At 40.0% G+C, this 25040-nt stretch overlaps 1 protein-coding gene across 1 annotated transcript; it reads left to right on the forward strand.

Moving 5' to 3' along the window:
• dspa (desmoplakin a) lies at positions 1–23104 on the forward strand. Its single transcript, XM_072441582.1, has 24 exons — positions 1–275; positions 1226–1310; positions 1475–1593; positions 2473–2617; positions 6422–6547; positions 6623–6682; positions 6773–6940; positions 7019–7123; positions 9289–9384; positions 9459–9584; positions 10162–10314; positions 10394–10548; positions 10626–10752; positions 11570–11756; positions 12503–12804; positions 13880–14061; positions 14135–14273; positions 14743–14936; positions 15039–15201; positions 15872–15955; positions 16031–16138; positions 16230–16328; positions 16680–18494; positions 19352–23104. Exons 1-24 carry the CDS (start codon positions 16–18, stop codon positions 22565–22567), a joined length of 8214 nt encoding a protein of 2737 aa, XP_072297683.1. The 5' UTR covers positions 1–15; the 3' UTR covers positions 22568–23104.
• The last annotated feature ends 1936 nt before the right edge of the window (positions 23105–25040 follow it).

A 25040-nucleotide genomic window follows, 5' to 3' on the forward strand; every position in this document is an offset into this window, starting at 1 on the left:
CGCGGGACCGCCACCATGAGCATGTACGGCTCCAACCAGCGGCTCAACTCGATGGGCCCCCGGAGCAACTCCCGGCCGGACCTGGCCGCTTTTCGGAACGACGTTTTTGCCGGTGGGAACGGTTACGCCGGGGAGTTCCATGACGGCGGAGGCGGCGGCGGCGATTACGGGTACAAGATGAGCTATTCCCGGACGTCCGCGCACGGAGGGGGCCACGGGGGGCAGAAGGTGCAAATGAGCACTATGGGGGGCCACGGAGGCGGAGGGGGGCTCAGGTAAGCGAAGTGTTTATTGTTTGTTTGTTTGTTTGTTTGTTTGTCTGTTTTTACTGTCACCTGTTGTTGTGTTCGTGCGTCATCGGAGAAAAGCAAATGCGTAAAATGAAGTCAGGAAACGGTGTGTTTGGTCACATTTGTATTTCAAAAAATGGCATTAAATTAGAACTATACTTAAAACTAATCCAGGACAAAACAACGAGTAGAACAGGACAAAACTGAGTCCACGTCAATTCTAAAATGGGCTCAAAGTGTGACACACCATGAATAAGCTGGGGGAAAGCACTGTTAACTGTGTATTGAAGTATAAAACAAATGTCACAAAGTTATGGGAATGGTTATAAGCAAAGAGGTGTGAAAACAAAATGTAATCTACCTGTTTTTAATGCAGATTTGAGTAAAAAAAGACTTGATTATACAGTCGAAATGGCACAGGAAGAGCCAGTTGATCCACTTTCGCTCAATGGCTCATCTATTACGCTCTTTCATGATAACAAGACTTTTTCAGCATTTTGCGTGCAATGTTTTGGGTTAATAACAGTTTGACTCCATGTGAACTGTTGCCAAATGTTCTGAATCTGGACAGATAAAGTATTCGCTCACGCCCCTAAACCGTACTCCCACTTTTACAACATTATGTCATCTGCAATAGTCATGTTTATACAAGTATATTCACCGGTTTAAACTAAACATGCTCGTCACTATGGTAAAAATGTGGTGTTTTGTGTCATGACCTCATGCTGACCCCTGACCATAACTCTAATTAAACCTACAACCATGAACGTCCACGTATAACTCTGTGCACAACTTTAAAATATACACAAAATAAAATTACACATGTCTACAAATAGGTAAACAGCCTAATTTGCAGTTATTATTATTAAAGTTATTAGGCTGATACCATCATTTTCCCCTCAAATTAACGTGTTTCCCTTTTCATTTCGTTTCAGTGCTCAGGCTATCCAACAGAAGTCTTTATTTCTCACAAGTCAATGCCAAGATTACCTTCAAAGAGTGAATATGATCCTCCAGGGTGTAAGTGCAGCATAATAAACCCTTTGACTGGAAAGGCCCTACATCATTGTCTGTGTTTAGATTGTGTGTACAGTTTTTATTTCATGAATTAGTATCGCATTTCTATCACAGACCGTGGAGATTACTCGACTGTATGGTTAATTGTAGTTCTCGCTTTTGTGCAGGGTGGGCCGCCCGCGGAAGCAGAGAAGCTGATGGTAATGGCCTTGGAATCAATGGAGCAGCTCAAAATGTGCGGCATCGACCTACAGCAACTGCGGATCTCAAATGACGTCTTCAGAAAGTAAGAGGACACATCCAGAGCTTATTTCCTACGCCGGTTTGTAGTAGTAATTGTGGCTTGGCGGGCCGGGCCTACACTGATTTACAAACAGTGCCTATGCCCAGGAAACATACTGGCCAATCAAATAAAGAGATGAAACATGGGCCTTGTAGTAGTGGAAATTCTCTCTTAAAATCTGTAAAATTAGGGTTAATTTTATTTTATTTAAAGTTCATAAGAAAGCAGTCTCATGAATTCTGCAATAAATATTTATCCTATTATTTTACTCATTTCTGAATTTCATGCACACATTTCCAAGCCTTGACAGAGGGCATCTCGTTTAAAAGTTTATTCCCGGAGTTATTCTTAGCTTCTGTGACCCATTTAATAACAGGAAAGAGAAATGTGCTGTATCTTCCTCCGAGCAGTCGCTGTATTCCTCCTATTAAAGGTGCAACATGTCACTTTTCTACTTGTCTCCATGGAGATGTCATTACCGGGAAATGAAACTTGTGAGATGAGCAGATGAGAGTGTTTTCGAGGAGTTTTTGAGCAATAAAAACACATTTAAATCTGTAGCAAATCCAGGCAATGTGGAGACAAGTAGGTGTCAGGACCCTTCATCAGAAAAGGTACATATCGGACCTTTAACTTCACTTTTATCGGACAAGTTGCACAAAATAAAATGGCTGGATGTATTAAAATCAGCAGTTCTTCCACACTCGACTGTTTGAGCAGCTGCGGTTCATTTCGCTCGTCTGCGTCACATTTGCAGCAACTTGCACAAAACATTCTTGGCCTCGCGGCACCTTTTAGCATTAGCAACATTAGCATTCATTTCGGGGACTAACTTGCACAATGCACACATATTTATAGTTTGCTTTTGTCCCGGTTTCGCAGTTTGGAGCAGCTCCAGCACATGCACGCGGCCATCCAACAGCAGTTCAATGGTGGGATGGGGACACGGAGAAAGCGGACCAGTGTTGGTTCTGCAGACGGGGGCCGGCTGTTCACTGATGCCATGGGTTGGATCGGACAACAGAAGGTAAACTCAGCAGTATCTACTACCCCAGAAAGTATTTGAACTGGACTGAGATGAACCCAACTAAAGGCTAAATTAGGTCTAAAAAGCTAGAATAAAGGGATTAACTGTGACACATCATGAAGAATATGAATAAATTGATAACTATAGGTTGAGACTGCACTTGGTTTGAACTTTCAATTGTTCAATTTATCTTGACACAAATTTACCATCATGATCGAAAAGAAGCAGAGAGAAGAAAAACAAATCTTAATAGATATAGCCCCTTTCTTGAAACACCATACAACAAAAAATACTATTGTTCACACATTTTGTTTAAACAACTGGTTTTACATATATTTTACATTTACAACATGCAAAACTTAGTAGATTTTAGGGTTGCCTTGACCCAAGTGTGGAGTCTTTTGTACATGTAAAAATGTCTTTATTCTGACATCACTAGCCTAAAATAAAAGGAAAAACCTAAGAAAAAACAGAACAAACCATGATAAAAATGGGAGGTGAATGATTGAAAAATGACCACCTTTTTTCATGAATTTACAATATTTCTCTTAAATAAAACCAATGCTAAAATGTGATATCGGTACATTCTAAGAACAATCCCATCAAAACTAAACCAGGCCTAAACTCGTTGTTACTAAAACTAGTATCAAAACCAGATACTTGCTTTATGAAGTATTGACACCAAAGATACACATTTTAGAATAAACTAGTATAAAACCACATGATACATAGCATCATATATTATTTTATGTTGAAAAGTAAACTAGTCTGAACCCCCACATGAATCTCCAGACATGAGTCAACTCAAGTCTGTCCGTGCCCCACAGTTTGAAACCCACTGCCTTCCTAGAATCTTCACGTACAAATACCAAGTCTGGCAAAGTATCAGTACGAGCCATGTTCCCGGCTCTACTGTTTGTTTTTCAGCCCGAAAAGTCGCATCTGCCTGTGAATGCGTGTCCCTGTGGTTACGATTGTATTTTTTTAATGCGGGAAGGGAAAAAGGATAAGAAAGGAGGTATGGAGGGAGGGAGGGGGCAGTTACCATATCGCTCCTCTTCTTCTTCTGACCTGGTGTAACTGAAACCAGCTGGACACACAGTATAAACCTGATCCGTGAGTGAAAGAGGCCAAGCGAGCTGCTCAGGGCATGAGACAAAGAGGAGACTGAGGGAGAGCTGCTGCTACCTGAGAACGAAGGCAGAGGGACAGGGAAGGACACATGTGGCGTTCAACTAATAATGGTGCAAAATGTGTGCTGGAACGCTTAAAAAAAAGAAATTGTACATGAAATGATTTCCCTGTTAAAGTAAAGCACAAGCTTACTTAGAATGTTAGAATGTCCAAGTAGTAATAGTAGTAGTAATAGTAGCAGTAGTAGTAGTAGTAGTAGTAGTAGTAGTAGTAGTAGTAGTAGTAGTAGTAGTAGTAGTAGTAGTAGTAGTAGTAGTAGTAGTAGTAGTAGTAGTAGTAGTAGTAGTAGTAGTAGTAGTAGTAGTAGTAGTAGTAGTAATAGTAGCAGTAGTAGTAGCAGTAGTAGTAGTAGTAGTAGTAGTAGTAGTAGTAGTAGTAGTAGTAGTAGTAGCAGTAGTAGTAGTAGTAGTAGTAGTAGTAGTAGCAGTAGTAGTAGTAGTAGTAGTAGTAGTAATAGTAGCAGTAGTAGTAGCAGTAGTAGTAGTAGTAGTAGTAGTAGTAGTAGTAGTAGTAGTAGTAGTAGTAGTAGTAGTAATAATAATAGTAGCAGTACTGAAGTGCCCCATTTTTATTTACTTGAAGAGTAAAAAGTATTTAATTCTGTTGACATGTGTAGCTGTAGCAGTAGTAGTAGTAGTAGGAGTAGTAGTAGTAGTAGGAGTAGTAGTAGTAGTAGTAGTGTTAAGTTTCAGTAGGACAAGTTGTGCGTATAGAATTCAAATACCGTACTTATATTTTTTCACACACCCTTAAAGTACTTTACCTCTCTCTTAGAGTACTTTGTTCTCTCTCTTCACATCTACTGCCAATTTGAAATAATAATTTTGGCAAAACCAAAAGTAAACAGTTGAAATCTGATTCCCTCTCCTGACTGGGTTGTTATGGGACAGGTCGGTTTAGGCGATCTGTAACACGCTCATGGGAAAACGCCCATAGCTCTCCCTCCCTCCCTCCCTCCCTCTCGATAACACACCCTGCCCTTCTGTCACCACCGCGGCCTCACCCTTTAAAACTCATCATTTCAGTTTTGCCTTCAGCGCCAAATATCTAAACTGCACTTTTTATTTCAAACTTGATCTTACACTTTCCCACAGCCCAGACGTTTTGACCGAGACGTTGCAGTTAAAACACTGGCTTGATTCATGTGTTTTGTAGCTGAAGACAAGTATGCCCCGAAGGAAGGGAGTGGCCCCAGAACAAAAGGCCCAGAGAGCAGAGGAGGGGGAAAAATGTGTGTAAAGGGCAGAGACAGGCTGCGCTTGGTTCCACTAGAGAAAGGTCTTATCAAAGGCACTGTGGCCAGAGAACAAGGGGGAATAGTTGGCATAGTTTCCCTGCCTAGCGACGGATGTGGTGGTTGTATGCTGACATCTGGAGGGCAACGGGAGAAACGGCGCGGAGCAAAATGTGTCGGGGGTGTAAAAAGTCGCTTATGTACGGAATAGTAACAGAGGGATGATCCTTTAGACTTGCTTTTATTGTTAACGGGGATATTTTAGGCAACTTTAATGAGTGTTAACCTTGTTACAATGATGTTTCCTCATCATTAGTGTGCTCAAAGTTGTATTGAGTTTGATTCATGCATGTTTGAGTAATCTTGTGTTGTCTTGAGATTGCAAAGAAAAATCCTGTTTGTATCTACCCCCTATCCCCGCCCACTTCCCCTGTACTTAGTTGGGATTATTTGAAACATTAAGACTCTATTTCATGCATGTAGGCTTCTAAAATGTCACTTTTCGAAATTAAAAACACATAAATGCAAATGTGTTACAGTGAAATTTGACAGGGAAGAGGCGGGGCTTATCAGTTCAACAGTTTGGAACAGAAAGTCAATGGATCTGTTTCTATAACGAAGCCATTTTAGATCTATATTGCCATTTACAAGTAACAAAATGTAAAATTAGCATCTACATATGTTATACTTCATAACTAAGTATCTGGAAAAAAGTTGAATATGTCTTCTTTAATAAAAAATTACACCTGAAAAAAGATCTATCTTATACATTAATTCTAACTACAAAATTATATTTGTAGTTACCATTGAGCAACAAAACCTTTTTATTGTCCAATAATATGAATACAGATGGGGGCAGATAAATGCAATATTATTAAAATGCAGATTTCTTTCTATAATATATATAATATAAGAGGTTCTAGGTTCTACTACACACTAATAGAAATACGTGAATTTGTGAATTTACCTTTTAGACATTTCTTATGAGAATGCCATGTGAAAACTACAAATAGTGACTAAAGAAAGCCGACAGATTTGTGTGAAATTGCTTGGTCTGAGCAAAGGGAGATGAATATTGTGTTGTGTGTCAATGATTCATTTTTATATTGCCACAATAACTTTGCCATACAGTAAATAGTTGTCTTTACCAAAACATGTGATAACAGGGATAATTCAGCATTTAACAACTGCCACTGATGTTGTGCAAAACATTCTTTGTACAATATCTAGGCTGAATCAGCAGTTGTTTATTGCCATATTGCCACACAGAGATAAACCTGGGGCAAAACCTGGAACAAAGCCACATTTTTAACATAAATGCGTCACAAAACAGCCCTGACATCTAATATTCATGCATTTTTCCACATTGTTTTCAGCGTATGATTGAAACGGCTTCCTTTGGGGACGACGCGGCCACCATTGAAAAGCAGATATCCAGTCACCAGAAAACCCACAGCTCACTGCAGCGGAGCTCGGAGGTGGACCGCGCCAGAGACGACCTGGTACTGCCCCGACCAAACGCCTACAATATGTCTGATCATGTTCTATCATTTAATATCATTTTATTTCTATTTTAGAACTCTAGAAGTGACAAGTACAATCTCTACACCCTGGAACAAGAATGGGACAGTTTGCAGGTAACTACTGGGCTTGGATTTGAAGACGCTTTTATGTTTTATTTTGGATTTTCATTTCAGATTTCATAATAAATCTTGTGCGTTTTGCAGAAAATGTCTCACAGTCGTTTGAATCAACTCCGTGAGCTCCAGAACATCATCGAGGAGGTTTCTCGGGCCATTATGTGGGTGAACGAGCGCGAGGAGGAGGAGCTGGTGTTTGACTGGGGAGACAAAAACATCGACAACTACATCCCCAAGAAACAAGAGAGCTACTCGGTCAGAATCTGCAGACGCAATTAAAATAAAGCACACTTGAGTGATTTGTTCGGCTCATGTTGTTTTTTGTCTTGGCAGAGGCTGATGAGAGACTTGGAGGAGAAAGAGAAGGAACTGAACAAAATTAAAGTGAAAGCAGATGGACTCCTGACCAGCAACCACCCAGCTGCAGATAAGATCGAGGTGGGTTGCCACGTGGACAATGTAACACTACCGGTGGTCATTTTATCCAAAAGTGTCAAAGCAATTGTGCCTGATTTACTTCTTTTTGTCTTAATGAGGTCATATTGCACTCTTTTCCTACAATAAGTTACACGCACAAGTTGCACACTAAATGCCTGATCTTGATTGCACGAAACAAAATGATAAAATACATAATAAAGTATCAGAAAATAGTATATAGAGTAGAGATGTGTCACAATATCAAGTTGGAGTGCTATGATTATTGGGAGAAAAAACGATTCACAATTGTTTATGAAATGCTTAATCTCTCATTAGCATTGCCTAATACATAACCAACAAACCTTCAAAATGATAAAGTAACTTGACATAAACAATATATAAAATAGCAGGTGTAAATTAAAAAAGCACTGTAGATTGAATTGAAATGACTCACCGTAATTTTGTTCACTGATGTATTCAATATTGTTTTTTTAATTAGAACATAGAACAACAAAAACAACAGATATAACCCCCAAAAAAATAATCATAATCATAAATACATAATTAAATAATTAAACCGCCTTCCCGCGCACCTGCGTTTTGATGGCGATTGCCCCGACACTGCATTCTCTTAGACTTTAGACTTTATTCTTTAGACTTTATTCTTTAAACCCCCTCCTCCTTGTACCTCCGTCACCTAGCAACAGAGACCCGCTGCTAATGCTGATGCTAACGCTAATACTAAGACCACGGCACGAGAGGAAATGTTCCATCAAAATAAGAGGAAGAGGAAGTGAAGGCATTCATTGCGCCCCTGCTGGCCAATTGTGAAAATACACAATATCTGCAATGCACTTTTTTCATGGCGTCTGAAGGAGAATATAATCCATGAGTGTCTAACAAACCAGACAATGTTGAGTTTTTCACACAATGGGTAGGGGGCGCTATAGAGTAAATTTGTTACATGGGTATTTATTTCCAATCAGACCATAAAAATGCATTAGTGAGTGAAATATGAGCTCCGTTGATCAATTCCATTAGGCGTGACTAACAGGAAATTAAGCCTTTTTTAAAGGTGGTATGGACGATTTTTTTCAGCAAATCCTTTATCATATTTCCTCGTGGCGTGGATAAATCATTAGTCCTGCCACGTATCAATCATAAAACGCACCTATCGCTCACCTGCAGCCGCGTCAGGCTCTTCCCCACGTTTCTGCGTGCCTAAGCGCATGGATCTATCATAATATAGTTCCCTCAGTGTACGGGGCAAAATGAAGACGGAGAAAGACAGTTCGAGCTGACGCAGAAGTGGACAGAAATCTACGGGAGACGAGAGATGCGATGTGATCCGTTGTGCTAATAAACAAACGCACGTGTGTGTTGTATCAGTCCGCACGGGGGAGTGCGCATGCGCACTTCCACCTGCGTTCTCAAATCGCCGAAAAATCGTCCATACCGCCTTTAAGGGAGTGTTACGCAGAGACCGTAAAGAATATCAACATTTTTTTGAATATTTATTAAATTTCAATGTCTCTGGATGCGGAAAGTGTTCTTTGAGCTCGATCGGACGAAAAAACCTAGTACAATTTTGAAAATTCAACATGGCAGACTTCCTGTTTATCATAGAGCGATGCTGCCAGGTGTGTACTCATCAAAGGTCAGAGGTCAAAGGTAGCTCTATCACTGTCCCAAGTCTCATGTGCCTAAGCGTTTCATGTTTTTTCTTTTTTGAACTAGTCACTGTTGCAAGGCAAGGCTAGGCAAGGCAAGTTTATTTGTAGAGCACATTTCATACACAAGGCAGTTCAAAGTGCTTCACACAGCAGGAAAAATGCATTCAAATCACGGGCGTTCTCGCAACCTCCATCGAGTTCGGGCCGATCGCGTCTATGTCCCCATGTGTGACATTCATCAATGTTCAGGGGGTCAAAAATGCCCGAGTTGTGGCAAAATGACCACGAAAGAACAATAATAATAATAAGAAACCTGGCAAGAACAAAGACTCGTTCCATTCCATGAAATGGCTCAAGCCAATTATAAAAAAAATAAAAAATAATTTGAGCATATTAATTTCAGAATAGTTGTCCCATGATTATAAGTGTGTTTTGTCCCATCTCAGTTCATCTCAATAATACACCTTTTGAAAGATCCACAAATGAATGGCTGAAGCTCTGTCTGTGCCGTAGGCCTACATGGACACGCTGCAGACTCAGTGGAGCTGGCTTTTGCAAATCACCAAGTGCATCCATGTGCATCTGAAGGAGAACGCCGCCTACAGCCAGGTAACGCTGTTGACCTTTAACCTCTGAACATGTTACACTCTTGAGATGTTCCTAAACCTGGCTCTTCTTTACAGTTCTTCAAAGAGGCCAATGAGACGTACACCAAACTGCAAAAGGAACACGAGACCATCCGGAGCAAGTTCAAGTGCGACAAAAACACCCCGATAGAGAACCTCGTCGAACTGCTGAAAAACCTGGAGGTACTGCTCAATATTTACTGGGCAAATATCCAAGAGCACCGCAGTACAAACAAATAGATCTGACACACGCGCGCTGTTGAGGTCGCACCCAAAACCTTTTGGGAATTAACTATTAATGGCAAAACTTGGTAAAATTAATGATATATTTTCTGATTTTTTTAATGAATATTTTACTACTGAAAAATATGTTTTAGTTGATATTTTTGTCACAGCAAAATTATTCTAAATTATATTGTAATATTTTTATGTATTTCTTTTTTGCAATTGGGCTTCTGATTTACTTTGAAGTAAAACGAAACTCAAATCCAAAGTTTTTCGATGCTTTGTAATAACAGAGCATGCTGGATTGCTTTTATTGTTAAATATAATCAAATTTAGCACTTTTTTGTTGTTTTGTGTTCGTGCAGCACTTTGGAAACGGTTTGGTTCATAAAATGTGCTGTGTACATCTAAAAAAGTGGATTTCAACAAAAGAAAAAGGGGGAAATTGTAATTGTAGAGTTGTAATTGAAGTGTTTTAAGTTAGAATCACCTTAAATGTTTTCTTTCCCAGTTCTAATTCCTGTTTATTCTACAGAGAGAGAAAGAGCATATAATGGAGAACAGGAGGCAGGTCCAAAGCCTGGTCAGCAAAGCCAAGCAAATCGTCCGTCTGAAACCTCGTAACCCTGAGGAAAAGAGCAGCAGTCCGGTTCTTGTCCAGGCCCTGTGCGACTTCAAGCAAGACCAGGTCACAAAATGTCCAACACCAATTCGAAGTAGAAAGTAGAATCCCGTGTTTATTTAGCAGTTTTTGTTTTGCGTTGTAGAAGGGCATTTTGAAAGGGAACGAGGGAATCCTGAAAGACAACTCGCAGCGCAGTAAGTGGCTGGTGACTGGACCTGGAGGCTTGGATATGCTGATTCCATCTGTGTGTTTGCTCATCCCGCCTCCCAATCCACTCAGCATCGGACTGGCCAACAAGTGAGGGCAATGCTGCATAGCTATACTGTTGTTTTTTAAATTATATTGGTTGTAAAATGTTTTGTTTCTTTGCTAAGGAATGAGCAGTACTACGAAGCCATCATGGGCATTTGGAACCAGCTCTTCATCAACATCAAGAGCCTGATTTCATGGCAGTATTGTGTGAAAGACATCAATTACATCAACTCCCTAACAATGAGTATGGTAAGAGCATAAAAGTACAACTGTCTGAACCGGTAACTGTGTTTTCCCCCCAGGTTAAAATACATACTACATGCATTTTTATTAAGTTTGGTTAAAGGGCCCTTTTACTGTAGATACTATTTGCACTTCTTGTATAACAGAAGTGAATATTTAGTCATTTTAAGCAGTTATAATTGAGTACACAGTCTCCATACACCCAATCTGTAAAAGATATTCACTCTAGGGCTGCAACTAATGAGGATAACTACCGGTAATTATTTTTGTCCATTAGTCGACATTTAAAGTCTATTTAGTCCAAGTAATGATAATCAAATACAACCATGGTTATTGTTTATAATTGATTCATTGTTGCATCCCTTTATCACTCAAGCTGTTTAAAGGTTTATTTTATTTTATTTATTTTATTTATTTTATTTATTTTATTTATTTTATTTATTTTATTTATTTTATTTATTTTATTTATTTTATTTTATAAATATATATTTTACAAATATTTTATACATATTTTATAAATATTTTATTTATATTCATTTTATAAATATTTTATTTATATTCATTTCATAAATATTTTATATTTTATAAATATTTTATATTTTATAAATAATTATTTTATTTATTTTATTTATTTTATTTATTTTATTTATTTTATTTATTTTATTTATTTTATTTGTTATTGTCTGTACATTTTAATTGTGTTTTTCTTGAATAGAAAAAATAAAAATGAATAAATAAATACAGTGACAAGTTAAAATATGTGATAACCCCAAGTATTGCTTCAAAAGGCCCACATTTACATGATTTCTTCTTTTCTTTGCAGTTGTCTAAGATGCGTCCCGAGGAGTACCGGAGCGTCATCAAAAGACTGGAGACCCACTACCAGGAGTTCCTGCGCTCCAGCCAGGGCTCCGAGCTCATTGGGGAGGACGACAAGAAGAACATCCAGGGTCACTTCGACAAGGCCCAGAACCACTACGACACACTCATCATTCAGCTGCCCACTTACAGTAAGCTCAGCCTGAGGGCGACGCTCACAAGAACTGTCACGCACTTCTTCTGAACGTGTACAGTTTTCTGACACCATACTTTTACTTCAGTTTTTTAAATTTAGAAACTACTAAAACATTTGCACACTTTTCCCACTGGAATCAATAGACTTTGGGATTGAATCATCACAACTCAGAGTATTATATTATGGAGATTTGAACATGCAACATACTAAACTTGGTCACTAGTGTAAATACATGAACCACTCTATATAGTCTCAGAATACTTTGAATGAACACCAAGTTGCTCTCCCAGTTATTACTCTTTTGTTTACCTTTTATGCTGTTTTTAGCTCACATAAACAGTAGCATAAAGCAACAGTAAGTTTTTGTGGTCAATTTTATTAAAATACCAAAATCTCAGATGTTTTGTCTACTCAAATCCATAAATTAAAAGCTCTAAATCATAATTAAATGTTACATGAAAACAGTAACAACACTTTTATTCACAAATGTAGTAAGTATTAAAATCACTACTTTTTACTTTCATAACATGATAAATTAAAGTGATGGTGCTCAGAAACAGAACCAAGCAGTATTGCCTTTGTCAGTGAACAAAATCCATAAACTAGGAGCTTTCTTCCACAATGATTAGTAATAATAAAAATGAACCAATGATAAAATAAAAGGCATGAATAAAAAAGGCACAAAAAATACAAAATACTCCCACCCACTTCTGCAACTTACTAAATGTTTTCTTTTTGCAGATGGAGGGATCACAAACAAAGTTGTAGAGGTTGAAGAAATTAAAGAAACTAAACAAGTTACAGAAGTGAAGCAAGAACCCCCCAAAAATACTTCAGACACAACAGAAGAAGTGAAGGTCACCACTGTCACTGTGACCAAGGCTCCTCCTCCTACGTCCAAGCTGAGTGTGGCCCTTCTCAGCAGCCTCCACGACCTGAGGTACAGGCTGCAGCAGGCCGAGACCGACCTGACCCGCCACCTGCACGTGCCCATGGGGGAGAACAGCCTCCACGAGTGCTCCCTGCACATCCAGAGGCTACAGGTGCGTTCACATGAGTACAACATGTGTGGTGGTGAGCTGAACGTAAAGACTACGGTTTAACACAACGTTTAACTGTCTTAGTCGGTCTGTTATGATTCCTCCTTTATTTTTATTTGGGTTGTTGTCGGACTAAAGACATGCCCTGTTGAGCGTTTAGTTGACTAAAGGGTGTGGGGAAAAGCTGTCAAAACAGTTAAGTAGCTCCATGTATCTAACCCAAACTGCTCTCAAAAGACTACAACTGCACAGGAGTTTATGCAAAAACTATTTACATAGAAAAGTACCAATAAACAATGTATGTATATGTTAGAGATATATAAACTGGATTAAACTCATGATTCACTCCAAAAACTTAAGCTAATTCACTTCATATCTTCTCCTTTTTGCCGTTGTCCCATAGAAATCCTTCGACTCATAAAAAATGCTGTTCGATTAAGACACTGCCAACCAATTAATCGACAAAACGACTAAATGGACATGACATAAAGGAGCTGCGGCACTCAAAATATGATTATGAGCAGATTTTTTTAATTAAAAGATAATTAAAATGATATGTAAACAACAAAATCATCTGATTTCCTTTCAATCACGATCTCTCTTATTACTCACATCAGATAGAGTGATTTGCATGTCATTTAAATAAGCTCCGGAAATCAGATAATGTGAATATAGCCACTGATATATATTTATCTCTCCCCCCCCAACCTTTATTTATAGAGCTCTTTACAACACTTAAATTGACCAAAGTGCTTAACAATGCAATCAAGGAGATACAAAACATAAAACTAAATAAGAAAACAAACTGTACAAAATAAAGTGCCCTTACATTACATAGTGTTAAAAGCCGGTCTGAATAAATATGTTTTTAGCCTAGATTTAAAAAGGTTAAAATCTGTGATGGTGCGCACGTCGGGGGGCAGTTTGTTCCAGTTGTTTTGTATGTACTATTCAAAACACAAGGCAAACTTCTGAATAATTATTGTATCTCTGCTTTCCCCAATTGCCAAAGCAATTCTCTGTAAAGTAAAGACCCATTTTGTACCTGCTCATAGTCTATATATCTCTTATTTTCCAGCTGGTGCACCAGGATCTGGACACGATGCACGATGAGTACCTGCGCCTTCGGGAGAGCATCATGAAGCAGCTGGAGGGAATCCCGCTGGACTCTGAGCAGGCCAAGTTCCTCCGGGCCGAACTGGAATTCATCAACCAACAACTGGGCGGACTGCAGGGACTCTACTCGGCCTATCTGCAAAGGTAAAGAGGAGCGGACTGAGCTGTGTTTCGGGTTGTGTTTTGGACCCACTGTCATTGATGTTTGTCCTGACAGGCTGACGGCGGTCAAGGCCCTGATGCAGAGTCTTCTTCAGGCTGAGGACGTGATCAAAGTCCACGAAGCTCGTCTGACAGAAAAGGAAACCTCCTCTTTGGATCTGAATGAGATTGAACACCATCGCAGCACTCTGAAGGTAACTTGCGTTTATTTTGACGTGATATTTTCATAATTATGTGGTAAGAAGACAATTAGTATTTTCATAACCTTTTTCCAGGGTTCCTTTAACTTCTGACTGTTGTTTTAACTGTAAATAGTCTTGGTTTTCTTTGTAACGTCTCAGATTTGTTACTATTTGTCTGTTGTCTATTAGGTTTAATGTCTCTATTTTAATGTTTAATGTTTTTACCTGCCTTAGGACAACAGATGGAATTTAGATATAGTTTTAACTATACTTAAATCAAATATTAAATCAAATGTATATAAATAAAATAAATAAAATAAATAAAATAAATAAAATAAATAAAATAAATAAAATAAATAAAATAAATAAAATAAATAAAATAAATTAGACACTCTCGATATGTGAAAAATTAAAGATGCCAATCCAGACACATATAAGTTCCATGCGTTTATTGTGAATTAATGTTTTTTGGTATCTGCAGCAAATGAAGGCCGAACTGGAGCAAAAGAGAGACCTTCTGAATTCTCTCGAGTCCAACCTGTCCACAGCCGTCCACTGGAATGGACAGATCTCAGACTCCTACCACAAGTGCGACGTTGATCTGTCCAAGTACTCCGACCTGGTCAACCAGATGATCGACCGCTGGCGCCGCATCCACACCCAGCTTGACAGCAGGTAAAATCGTTATTCTTCTGTATTTGTGACCACAGTAAGGGTCACTTATGATAAACCCCAAGAATAACCTGGAATGTTTTCCTCTTCCGTCTTCCTATTTAGAGTGTGGGACTTGGAAAAGCAGGAGAAGCAGCTGAAGCATTATCAGCAGACGAGCACTTCCCTGGACCAGTGGGTAGACAATGCCAGGAAGCGCCAGGACAACCTGCAGCTGTTCAAGCTCAACGACATCCAGACCTTGACCGACCACCTCAACCAGCAGAAGGCACGTCCGCTATGGCTTACCTCAATAAACAAAACATGGAGGAATTGTTTGAAAGATGCATAACAATACACTGATAAATGACGAGGATGAATTGCACTAGATTCTATTTTCATTGTGGCAAAAGCATATTGATAGTGAGGGAAGATTTTGTGTTAAAATGTGACTCACATTTCCATAAGTTCATTGGACAGATATATATCAGGCAGGTTTCAAATAGCATTATCACTACAGAGTGGGCCATAAGTTTCCATACATAGAATTGGCCTCCCAGATCCCCATATCTTTTCCCTCTTGATTTTATCTTTAGTGGCACTTGAAGGCCATGGTGTATCAGGTAAAGATCAGACGAGACATAAATCATCTCAAGCAATCATCATTCATTAACGCCATTACATGCATAACTTCAGCTGTGCTTATGAATGTTCATCAGAGGTGGAAAACATGTATTGTGTTTCGAAACAATGGTTATCATGTAGAGCACATTATATAAATAAATACGGTTGTAACATTTTTATTTTTCCTGTTAATGGAAATGTATGGCCAACCCTGTATAATTGGTGAAATCATGCTGGTTCAGTTTGCATACTCACTCTCATATTTCCCTGGTATTATAACTTTTCATCAGTAAATAATATATTTTAAACGTATGTTGAATTATTTCCTTCCACAGTTGTTGCACACTGAGATCAAAGGCAAGAAGGATAAAGTGGAAGATCTGCAGAAAAATGCTGACACTTGCGCTGCCTCTATTAAGGTTAGTAGACAAGAGAACACACATAGTCTCTATATATGTGGGATAAAAACTAAAACAGACTATATTATACTCTAGGACTATGAGCTGCAGCTTGCGTCCTACAGCGCTGGACTGGAAACTCTGCTTAACATTCCCATCAAGAAGACAATGATCCAGTCCCCAGCATCTACTGTGAGAACAGAGGTATGGCATTTCAGCATCTTCTGTCAATAATGTTGTGAAGTGCTTGAATTTAAGGCCTGCAACTGTTAACACGATATCTGTGCTTCATTAGGCTAATGACCTCCAGTCTCGCTACATAGAGCTACTGACCCGCTCCGGAGACTACTACAGGTTCCTGGGGGAGATGCTTAAAACCATGGAAGAGCTAAAGGTAAGTGCACTATGGAGCTCAACAGTCCAATACACTTAAAACAGTCAATTTCACCTTTATTTTCCCCATAAACTTTCCCAAAAAACTATAAACTATAATACAAACTGGTGGGTGGTCACTGTTGAGCTCAATATATATTTAACCAAAATATAAAGAGAATATACATACAGTAGTTATTATATAGACTTGAATTGTATTATGTCTCTATAATTTACTCACTGTATAAACTTATTCTATGTAATTATATAGGATAATATGTTATATAATGTACCCACACATATTTACATAAATATTTTTAACATTCCAACACAAAATTTCAAGTAGTAAAATCTTTTTTTTTTCTCTCCACAGATCAGAAACACAAAAATTGAAATGCTTGAGGAAGAACTAAGACGTTTGAAAGATGAGCTGCAAGACCGCAATGGAAAAAATACACACCTAGAGAGTGAATTGGCACGTTTAAAGTTGGAGCTCAGCGGATACAAAGATCAGCTTATTTCTGTGGAAGAAGTCAAGCGAACCACGGTGGCGCAAGTTAACGCTACAAGGGAGAGTCTCGACAGCACCCACACGCAACTTCAAGATCTAAATAACCAACTTTCCACCCTGAAATACCAGCTGGATGAAGAAAAGAGAAAGAGAAGATTGGCTGAGGAGCGCTATACCAGCCAGCAAGAGGAATATGAGGCTGCGGTACGGCGTAGACAGAAAGAGCTGGAAGAACTGAATTGGGCCAAGATTGATCTGGAAAAGACAGTGAAAGACAAGGAACGTGAACTGGAGAGGATGAAAAACCTACTTGATGAAGAAGCAGCAAGACGCAGGACAGCCGAATCGGAAACGTCAAAGGTAAGATCACAGTGCAGCCAGGAACTTAACCAACTCAAACAGACTTACGAGACACAAATCCACGTGACCAAGACGACCATCCTGAAGGAGTCCAAGCAGCTGGAGGAGAGCACCACAGACTTGAAGCTGCAATGTGACCAACTGGCTGCGGAGAAGAGAGATCTGGAGGAGGAGCTGAGGAGGTTGAGGCTGTCCATTGCCCACAGCGAAGAGCAGAAAAACAGAGCAGAGATGGAGGCCGACCAGCAGAGGGCGGCAGTGACTCAGGAGACGAGAGTCCGCAGTGAGCTGGAGGTGCAGATCAGAAGTCTGTTGCAGCAAAAGGAAGAGGAGGAATTGAAGTTAAAGGAGGCCATGAAAAGCAATCAGGATAAAAACAGACAAATTAGCCTTCTCACGTTTAACCTGGAGGAAGAGGGCAAAAAGAGAAGATCGATGGAGTTAGAATTGAATCACTTGAAACAGTCGGAAGCAGAGCTGAAAACAAAGAACGCTTCCTACACCGACACCATCAACAGGATGAAAGTTACGGAACAGGAGATTCGTATCACCAAAGTTGAGCTGGAGAAACAGAGCAGCGAGAAGGCCAAAGCTGAACAGAATTCCACCAAGCTTCAAAGTCGTATCCGGGAACTTCAGTGCTCGCTTACCAGAGTGGAAGACGAGCTGGAAAGACAGAAAAAGTCAACGCAAGAAGAATTTACGAGAAGGAAAAGAATGGAGTCTGAGCTAGAGAGAATGAATCAAGTTTGCAGAGAGCACACTACAACCATCACGTCACTCAAATCTGTTCAAATAGAGTCGACCAGTGTTGGGAAGAAGTATGAGCAGGAGTTGAAAAACGTGAAGCAGGATCTAGAGAGAAGTCTGAGGGAGTATAAAAAAACAAAGGATGAGCTGGTGGCCGCACTGGCAGAGATAAAGGCACTGAAAAGCAAGCTGCAGCAGGAGCAAGTGAAAATTCAGGAGCTAAACCAGCGCAATGAGAGCCTATACAAAACCATTGAGGAGAAGAGCCGCCAGCTGAACGAGTACACCACCGAGATTGAGAAGCTGAAAAGTATGACCCAAACTCTGACCAAGGAAAGGTTGAGGTTAGAAGAAGAATTGAGAGTGGTGAAGCAGGAGAGAGATGAGATAAAGACTAGAAAGGACGCAGTTGATGGGGAAAGTGTGGCCCAGATCTCCGCGATGCATGTCCAGCTTCAGACTAGCACCAAGAGAACTGCAGAGCTCCAGACCCTCATCAATGACCTGAACAAGGAGAGAGAAAAGCTAAAAATGGAACTAGACAAAATCCAAAAGCAGTCAATTGAGGTACTTGTAAAATGCATGGACGGCTCACCTCCATGGCTCATTTCCGCTGCTGCTTGGCATGACTGTAGAAGATCACTCTTAACTTACTTTTTAATGACACACTGTGGATGGCCAATGCATGTTTTTGCATGTGTAAACACTGAAACTAACTCACCTAAAAATCAAATTCTAAATATAGTTGATACGTTTATTTGTGTATCTGCCCATTTGGCTAAAATCAAATACAGTGGTTCATTAATTGTTACATATAATGTCATAATCATTTAGATTTGTATATACGGTATATACTTAAAGATGAATAACACATATACAAATAGGTTGCGTTCACGTTCACAACATTATAAAATCCATTTGGATTCAAATTGAGCGGGAGGACAGGTCAGAATTCTTTGGTGCAATTTGCTGTTCAACTGTCAAATGGCAGATTTGTTGACCGATGACCAGGGGCACAAAGTGTATTTTCTGTTGGCATGAATAAATAAAAGTGAAATTATTTTTTCACAATATTTCCAGAAAGTCTTCTTCAACATCAAATATGTGATTGTTGTCCGTTAAAAGTACTTAACATAACATTAATATGGCAAGTTTGTGAAGTAAATTTCCAAAATATATGATAAAGTTCAATATTTTGTGAATCATACTTTGGCTATTTCTTTAAAAAACAGTGAATCTCCCATAGAGTTATATAGATCCCAGGCCTCATCTAAGATTGTGACATGAAATTCTTGAATATGAACGCAACATATTAACATACTTCATCTTTATAGTTTTGCTTTGCACATTTGCTAGATGTAGTATGACTTTTTATTTGAATACATTTTATAATTTAACTGACTTATTCAATTGTTTTGTTGCAGACAACCATCCTGATTCATGAATCCCAAAGCCAGTACACTGAAATTCTACGGGAGAAGGACAGCCTGCTGGCAAAGATTAAACTCCTCGAACAAGAGAAAAACCGCGGCCATCGGTCCGAAGACGAACTCAACCGCATCAAGGTCACACTAGAAACAGAACTACGCAACAAGCAAAGACTCCAGGATGAAAAGAACAACATTTTCAAGGAACTAACTCAAATTAAGAGCCAGTATGAGCTAAGAGACAGTCAGATTAAGCAGCTAAACACTGACAGAGAAAGAGGAGATCGCGAGAGGCAGTCCCTGAAGACTCAGATTGAGAAGCTGATGATGGAGCTGAGGACTGTGGAGGAGAGATACAAGAGCCGGCTGGTGAGCTCTGAGAAGGAGATGTCCGAGCTGAACATTAGGAGAGAGGCCCTGGAAAGAGAAATCAAAAGGCTTCAGCAAAGACCTGACTCTTTGACCAGACAAACACAAACAGATGAGAAGACCTCAACGGTCGATCCATCCAAGTTACTATTTGACGGGGTCCGCCGCAAAGTCACAGCCCACCAGCTCCACGACTGTGGCATCATCAGCAAACACACCCTTGACTTGCTCTTAAAAGGCAAGAAGACAGTGGAGGAGGTCGCAGTGGACATTCAAGTCAATCTTAAAGGTACTGGTGTAATCGCCGGCATGACATCTGGCTCTCAAGGAAAAATGCCATTTACAGAAGCAAAAAATAAGAAACTCCTAAGTCCTGAGAGTGCACTCCTGCTTTTGGAAGCTCAAGCAGCAACAGGCTACATGCTGGACCCAACATTTAGTGACAGGATGCCAGTTGATACAGCTTGTTCTAGAGGCATTGTTGACACAGATGACAGAGACACCTTGTTAACAGCTGAAGCTGCAAGCACTGGTTTCAAAGATCCATACTCTGGAAAAATGCTTTCAGTGGGCCAGGCTTGCAAACAGGGACGGATAAACAAAGATCTCACGCTCCGCTTGCTCCAAGCTCAAGAGGCTGTTGGAGGTATCATAGACCCAGTTTTAGGTGTCTTCCTTCCAAAAGATGTAGCCTTGGATCGCAATCTGATTGACGAAGATCTATACAGGGCTTTGAACAAGAAGCCAGCCTGCTACATTGACCCTTCTTCAGGGGGGAAGATCAGCTATGTTGACCTGAGAAAGAAGTGCATTGTGGAACCAGTTTCTGGCTTGCTTCTGTTGCGTGGCCCAGACAAACCTTTGACTGTAAAAGGTTTGAGAGGTGAGGTCACTGTTGATGAGCTGATCAGATCTGAACTGCTGGATGAAACCGACTTGCAGAAGTTAAACGCGGGCAAACTCACTAGCAAAGACCTCGAAGACAAACTCAAGAACTATCTGTATGGTTCTACTTGCATTGCCGGTATTTACGATGAGGCCAACGACAGGATTATGCCGTTCTATCAGGCTATGAAAGAAGGTCTGCTCATGAGAGGAACCACCTTGGAACTCCTTGAAGCTCAAGCAGCATCTGGCTTCATAGTTGATCCAATCAACAACCTCTTCTTACCCGTGGAAGAGGCTGCAAAGAGGGGTCTGATTGGAAAAGAATTCAAAAATAAGTTATTGTCTGCAGAGAAGGCAGTAGTCGGTTACGTTGACCCACACACTGGAAAGACAGTCTCCCTTTTCGAAGCAATCGAGAAAGAACTAATTGAAAAAGGTCATGGAATCCGTTTACTGGAGGCCCAAATAGCCAGCGGTGGCATTATTGACCCCAAAGAGAGCCACAGGATTGACGTTGATGTAGCCTATAAAAGAGGATATTTTGATAAAGAGATGAATGAGATCTTGACTTATGAGGGCGATGACACAAAAGGTTTCTTCGACCCCAACACTAAAGAAAACTTGACATATCTTCAACTGAAAGATAGGTGCATCACAGATCAAAAAACTGATCTAATTTTGTTGCCACTAAAAGATAAGAACAAAGTTCAGAAAACAGAGACCAGCCGTACCAATGTACTCCGCAAAAGGCGTGTGGTGATTGTGGACCCAGACACAGGGTTGGAGATGTCAGTGAGGGAAGCTTATCACAAAGAGCTTATCGACTATGACACCTTCCTTGACCTGTCCGAGCAAGAGTGTGAATGGGAAGAAATTACCATCAAGGGGTCCGATGGCTCAAATCGCCTGGTGATAGTGGACCGGAAAACAGGAACACAGTATGACATCCAAGACTGTATGGCGCGTGGCATCATTGAAAAATCATCCTTGGAGGACTACCGCAAAGGAACGCTAACACTAACCCAGTTTGCTGATCTGATCACAAGCAAAACTAGTGGAACAGGGATGGCCATTTCTTCCAGCAATGTAGAGGACATGGTTACCTGTAGCAGTCCCACTCAACTTGCCGCTCCATCTTCCCCCACTGTACGCAAACGCTTCAACAGCATATCCATCACTGTTTCTCCACCTCCCATTTTCGATGACCAGAGCCCAGTAGCAGCTATTTTTGACACAGAGACCTTAGAGAAAATAACAATTCCAGAAGCACGTCGTCGGGGTATTGTTGATACGATTACAGCCCAGAGAATGCTCGAAGCTCAAGCATGCACTGGTGGCATCATCAACCCTTCTACTGCTGAAAGGCTTTCCTTGCAAGACGCTGTTCATCAAGGCATCATTGAGGAAAGCATGGCCCCCAAGCTAAAAGCAGCCCAGAAAGCATACATTGGATTTGAAGATGTGAAATCTAAGAGAAAGATGTCTGCGGCAGAAGCCGTTAAAGAAACGTGGCTGCCCTATGAAGCTGGTCAAAGATTCCTGGAGTTCCAGTACCTCACTGGAGGGTTAATCGAACCTGGCACTGGAAGGCGCATTTCTATTGAGGAAGCCATTCATAGAGGCTGGATAGATGGAAAAGGTGCCCAAAAGCTCCAAGATACAAAGAACCATCAAAAGAACCTGACTTGCCCCAAAACCAAGCTCAAGATCTCCTACAAAGATGCCATGGATAACTGCATGGTTGAGGAAAGCAACGGAATGAAGATGTTGCAGGCTTCATCCGTGTCAACCAAAGGGATAAGCAGCCCGTATAATGTCTCCAACCCAGGATCAAAGTCTGGTTCCAGGGCTGGTTCTCGCACTGGCTCCAGAAGTGGATCTCGCAGAGGGAGTGTGGATTACTCTTCATACAGCTATAGTTTCACTAGCACCACAAGCACTAATTCTTTATCTTAATGCACTTTTAATACAACATCAACGACAGTATCTAAGATGTCTTCGTGCTATGCCGTTTGAATTCACTTTTTGTAACAAACTTGATATGATGTAAAAACAGCTCTTTCATATCCATTGTCATTGTAATTAACACTTTAAAACTAAAATTTACATCATTTTAATGGTGAAAAGGCCTCAAAATGATGCAGGTGGAAGAAACCCATGAATACTAATGTGTAATTGTTTCTTATGTGGGTGATTTGTTGTTAAAAATTTTCAGACACCTTTTTGTAGCATTGCTGTTTAACAATATATTACTGATTTTTTGTATTGCTTAGAATGTAATTTTTTGAAAGGGGCTTGTTTTGACAGACAAAGAGCGTTCTACTAACCATTTGTGCCTTTTTGTGTTTTGTATTTTATCATATCACGGCTTTGCAATATTTGACAATATATAATGAAAATGTAAGGTCAATACTTAATGTTAAGTATGGATCAAGTTAAATGAAAAATAAATGCTGTTTTATGATTTGGAAAATAAAGCTTTGCATTCTAAAAGTGCGTGTAAATCTTTTATCTGCTTTATACAAACTGACAGAATAAGTAAGATGATATAACATTTATGAAATGTAGGTTCATGTAGGGGTAATGCATTAAGGATCAAATTAATATTTTACTTTACTTTATAGACTCATCGACTGGGAGATCTTAAATTCGATTAGACATATGCTTTTTTTCTGATACAAATGATTAAACTACAACATAAGTAGATTGCCATTTTACATTTTGTTCATTGTAATATGCACTAGGCCTATTGATCTAAAATGGCTTAGAAATTAGCTTTTATTTTTGATGAACATTAAAACCCTATGCGTATGACTTGGAAGAATGAATCTTTCAAATAATCACAATTAAAGTTGTGGGTGGGAATAGGGGGTAGGTGAAAACAGGAATTTTCTGAGCACTTGAGCCTCAAATGCAAGACAATAAAAAATATTCAAATATGCATCAAAATAGTCACAACTCCAAGTAAGCTAATGAGAACTCTAGGACTTAAAAACTTTTCAATTTTGCACAATGTCCCCTTTATTTTTTGGAGTAATTTTCCTTCTAAACTCAAACCATGTGACTTTGTATTACCATAAATGTGACTAATAAATAAATAAGACATAATTTGGTGATTTAGAAGTTAACATATTGGAAGTAGTACAAGTGCAGTTGCAGTAGTTATTAAAAGTTCATGCAACTAGGCCTATTTCTATTCAACTATAAAGATAAGATAAGATATTTACCTTTACTTGTCCCACAATGAGGAAATTCCATTGTTGCAACACAGATTAGGCACAGAACTTACAAAAAACACTCTTAATACACTTAATAAGAATAATAATAACACCCTTATTTACAGTTGTCATATGGACAGAAAATATTGCACCAGGATGATTGACATTGAGGTAACAACTCGAGCCATCACATTTTGAGAACACGTCCAGTGCTTTTGTGAACAACTGTACCACCACCACCACCACCACTACTACTTACATATTTAGTTTGAATGAAGTATAATCCAGATAATACTGCAGGTTTACAAGGGTTTACTCTGGTCTGAGGGCTCCAAAAGGTGGCGACAGCAGGAAGTCCCGTCTGCGTGATAAGGATAAAGGGTGAGAACAAATGGGGAGCGATGGAGAGAGGGGGGAGAGAGAGAGAGAGAGGGAGGGGAAAGGTCCCGGGACAGCAGCAGCAGCAAAGGGGGTAAGTCTATAACGGAAGGGGGGAGGGACCTGGGAGACAGACGGGCCCCAGCAGCAGCGGCGCAGGGGGAGGACCATATCCCATGCCAGGACCTGCGGTGGCTACGGCGGCTTGGACTGGAGGAAGTGCGCGGGCAGAGCAGTTAGTTACGCGCAGACAACACCAGCACTTCCAAACAGAACAAGGAAAAAACACACACACATTTTGGAACACAAATTTAAAAACCGTCGGACAAACGGCAACAGCAGTGACGCGTCTCATCAACATCATCATCATCATCAAGAAGAAGAAGAAGAAGTTAGAAAACACAAGGAGCATTTCTGCAGACGACTATGAACGGTTGAGGACTTTTTTGTTGTTGTTGCTTCCATCTATTCCATTCAGCTTTTGCAAAACGGACTCCAGATCATAAGGTAAGCGCAAGTTAAATCACGCAACGTTTGCGCAAGAAACGCGGGCGACAAACGCGGCGACTTTTACGCACGAACGTGAAGCATTTTGCGCGTCTGCCTCAACCACCGCGTTTAGTTTGATCTCGTTCTCTCGTTTGTTTTTTCTCCAAAAGTTGCGTAGTGTGGCATTGCTCTGAGTATTTGTCTTGGCTCGCCTCGCAGTGCTACTTAACCCAGGAGTGTGTGAGAAGTCAGGACTTTGCTTTACTGTTGTGCCAGGCTTTTTCAGCAGTTTTCCCAGGACAGAGGACACAGTCATTGAAGCAGCCCCTAGCAGTGATCTCCTG

The sequence above is a fragment of the Eucyclogobius newberryi genome, unplaced genomic scaffold (genome assembly GCF_026437365.1).
Source record: "Eucyclogobius newberryi isolate DKJ021-1_F unplaced genomic scaffold, fEucNew1.0.hap1 SCAF_12, whole genome shotgun sequence".
Taxonomy (NCBI): domain Eukaryota; kingdom Metazoa; phylum Chordata; class Actinopteri; order Gobiiformes; family Gobiidae; genus Eucyclogobius; species Eucyclogobius newberryi.

Bases quoted from the DNA above. Each gene is read 5' to 3' on its own strand.
- dspa (XM_072441582.1), top strand. From the start codon at position 16: ATGAGCATGTACGGCTCCAACCAGCGGCTCAACTCGATGGGCCCCCGG. The intron at 11,757-12,502 runs GTAAGCTCAGCC...TTCTTTTTGCAG, and splicing joins CATTCAGCTGCCCACTTACA to ATGGAGGGATCACAAACAAA. The intron at 14,062-14,134 runs GTAAAGAGGAGC...TTGTCCTGACAG, and splicing joins TACTCGGCCTATCTGCAAAG to GCTGACGGCGGTCAAGGCCC.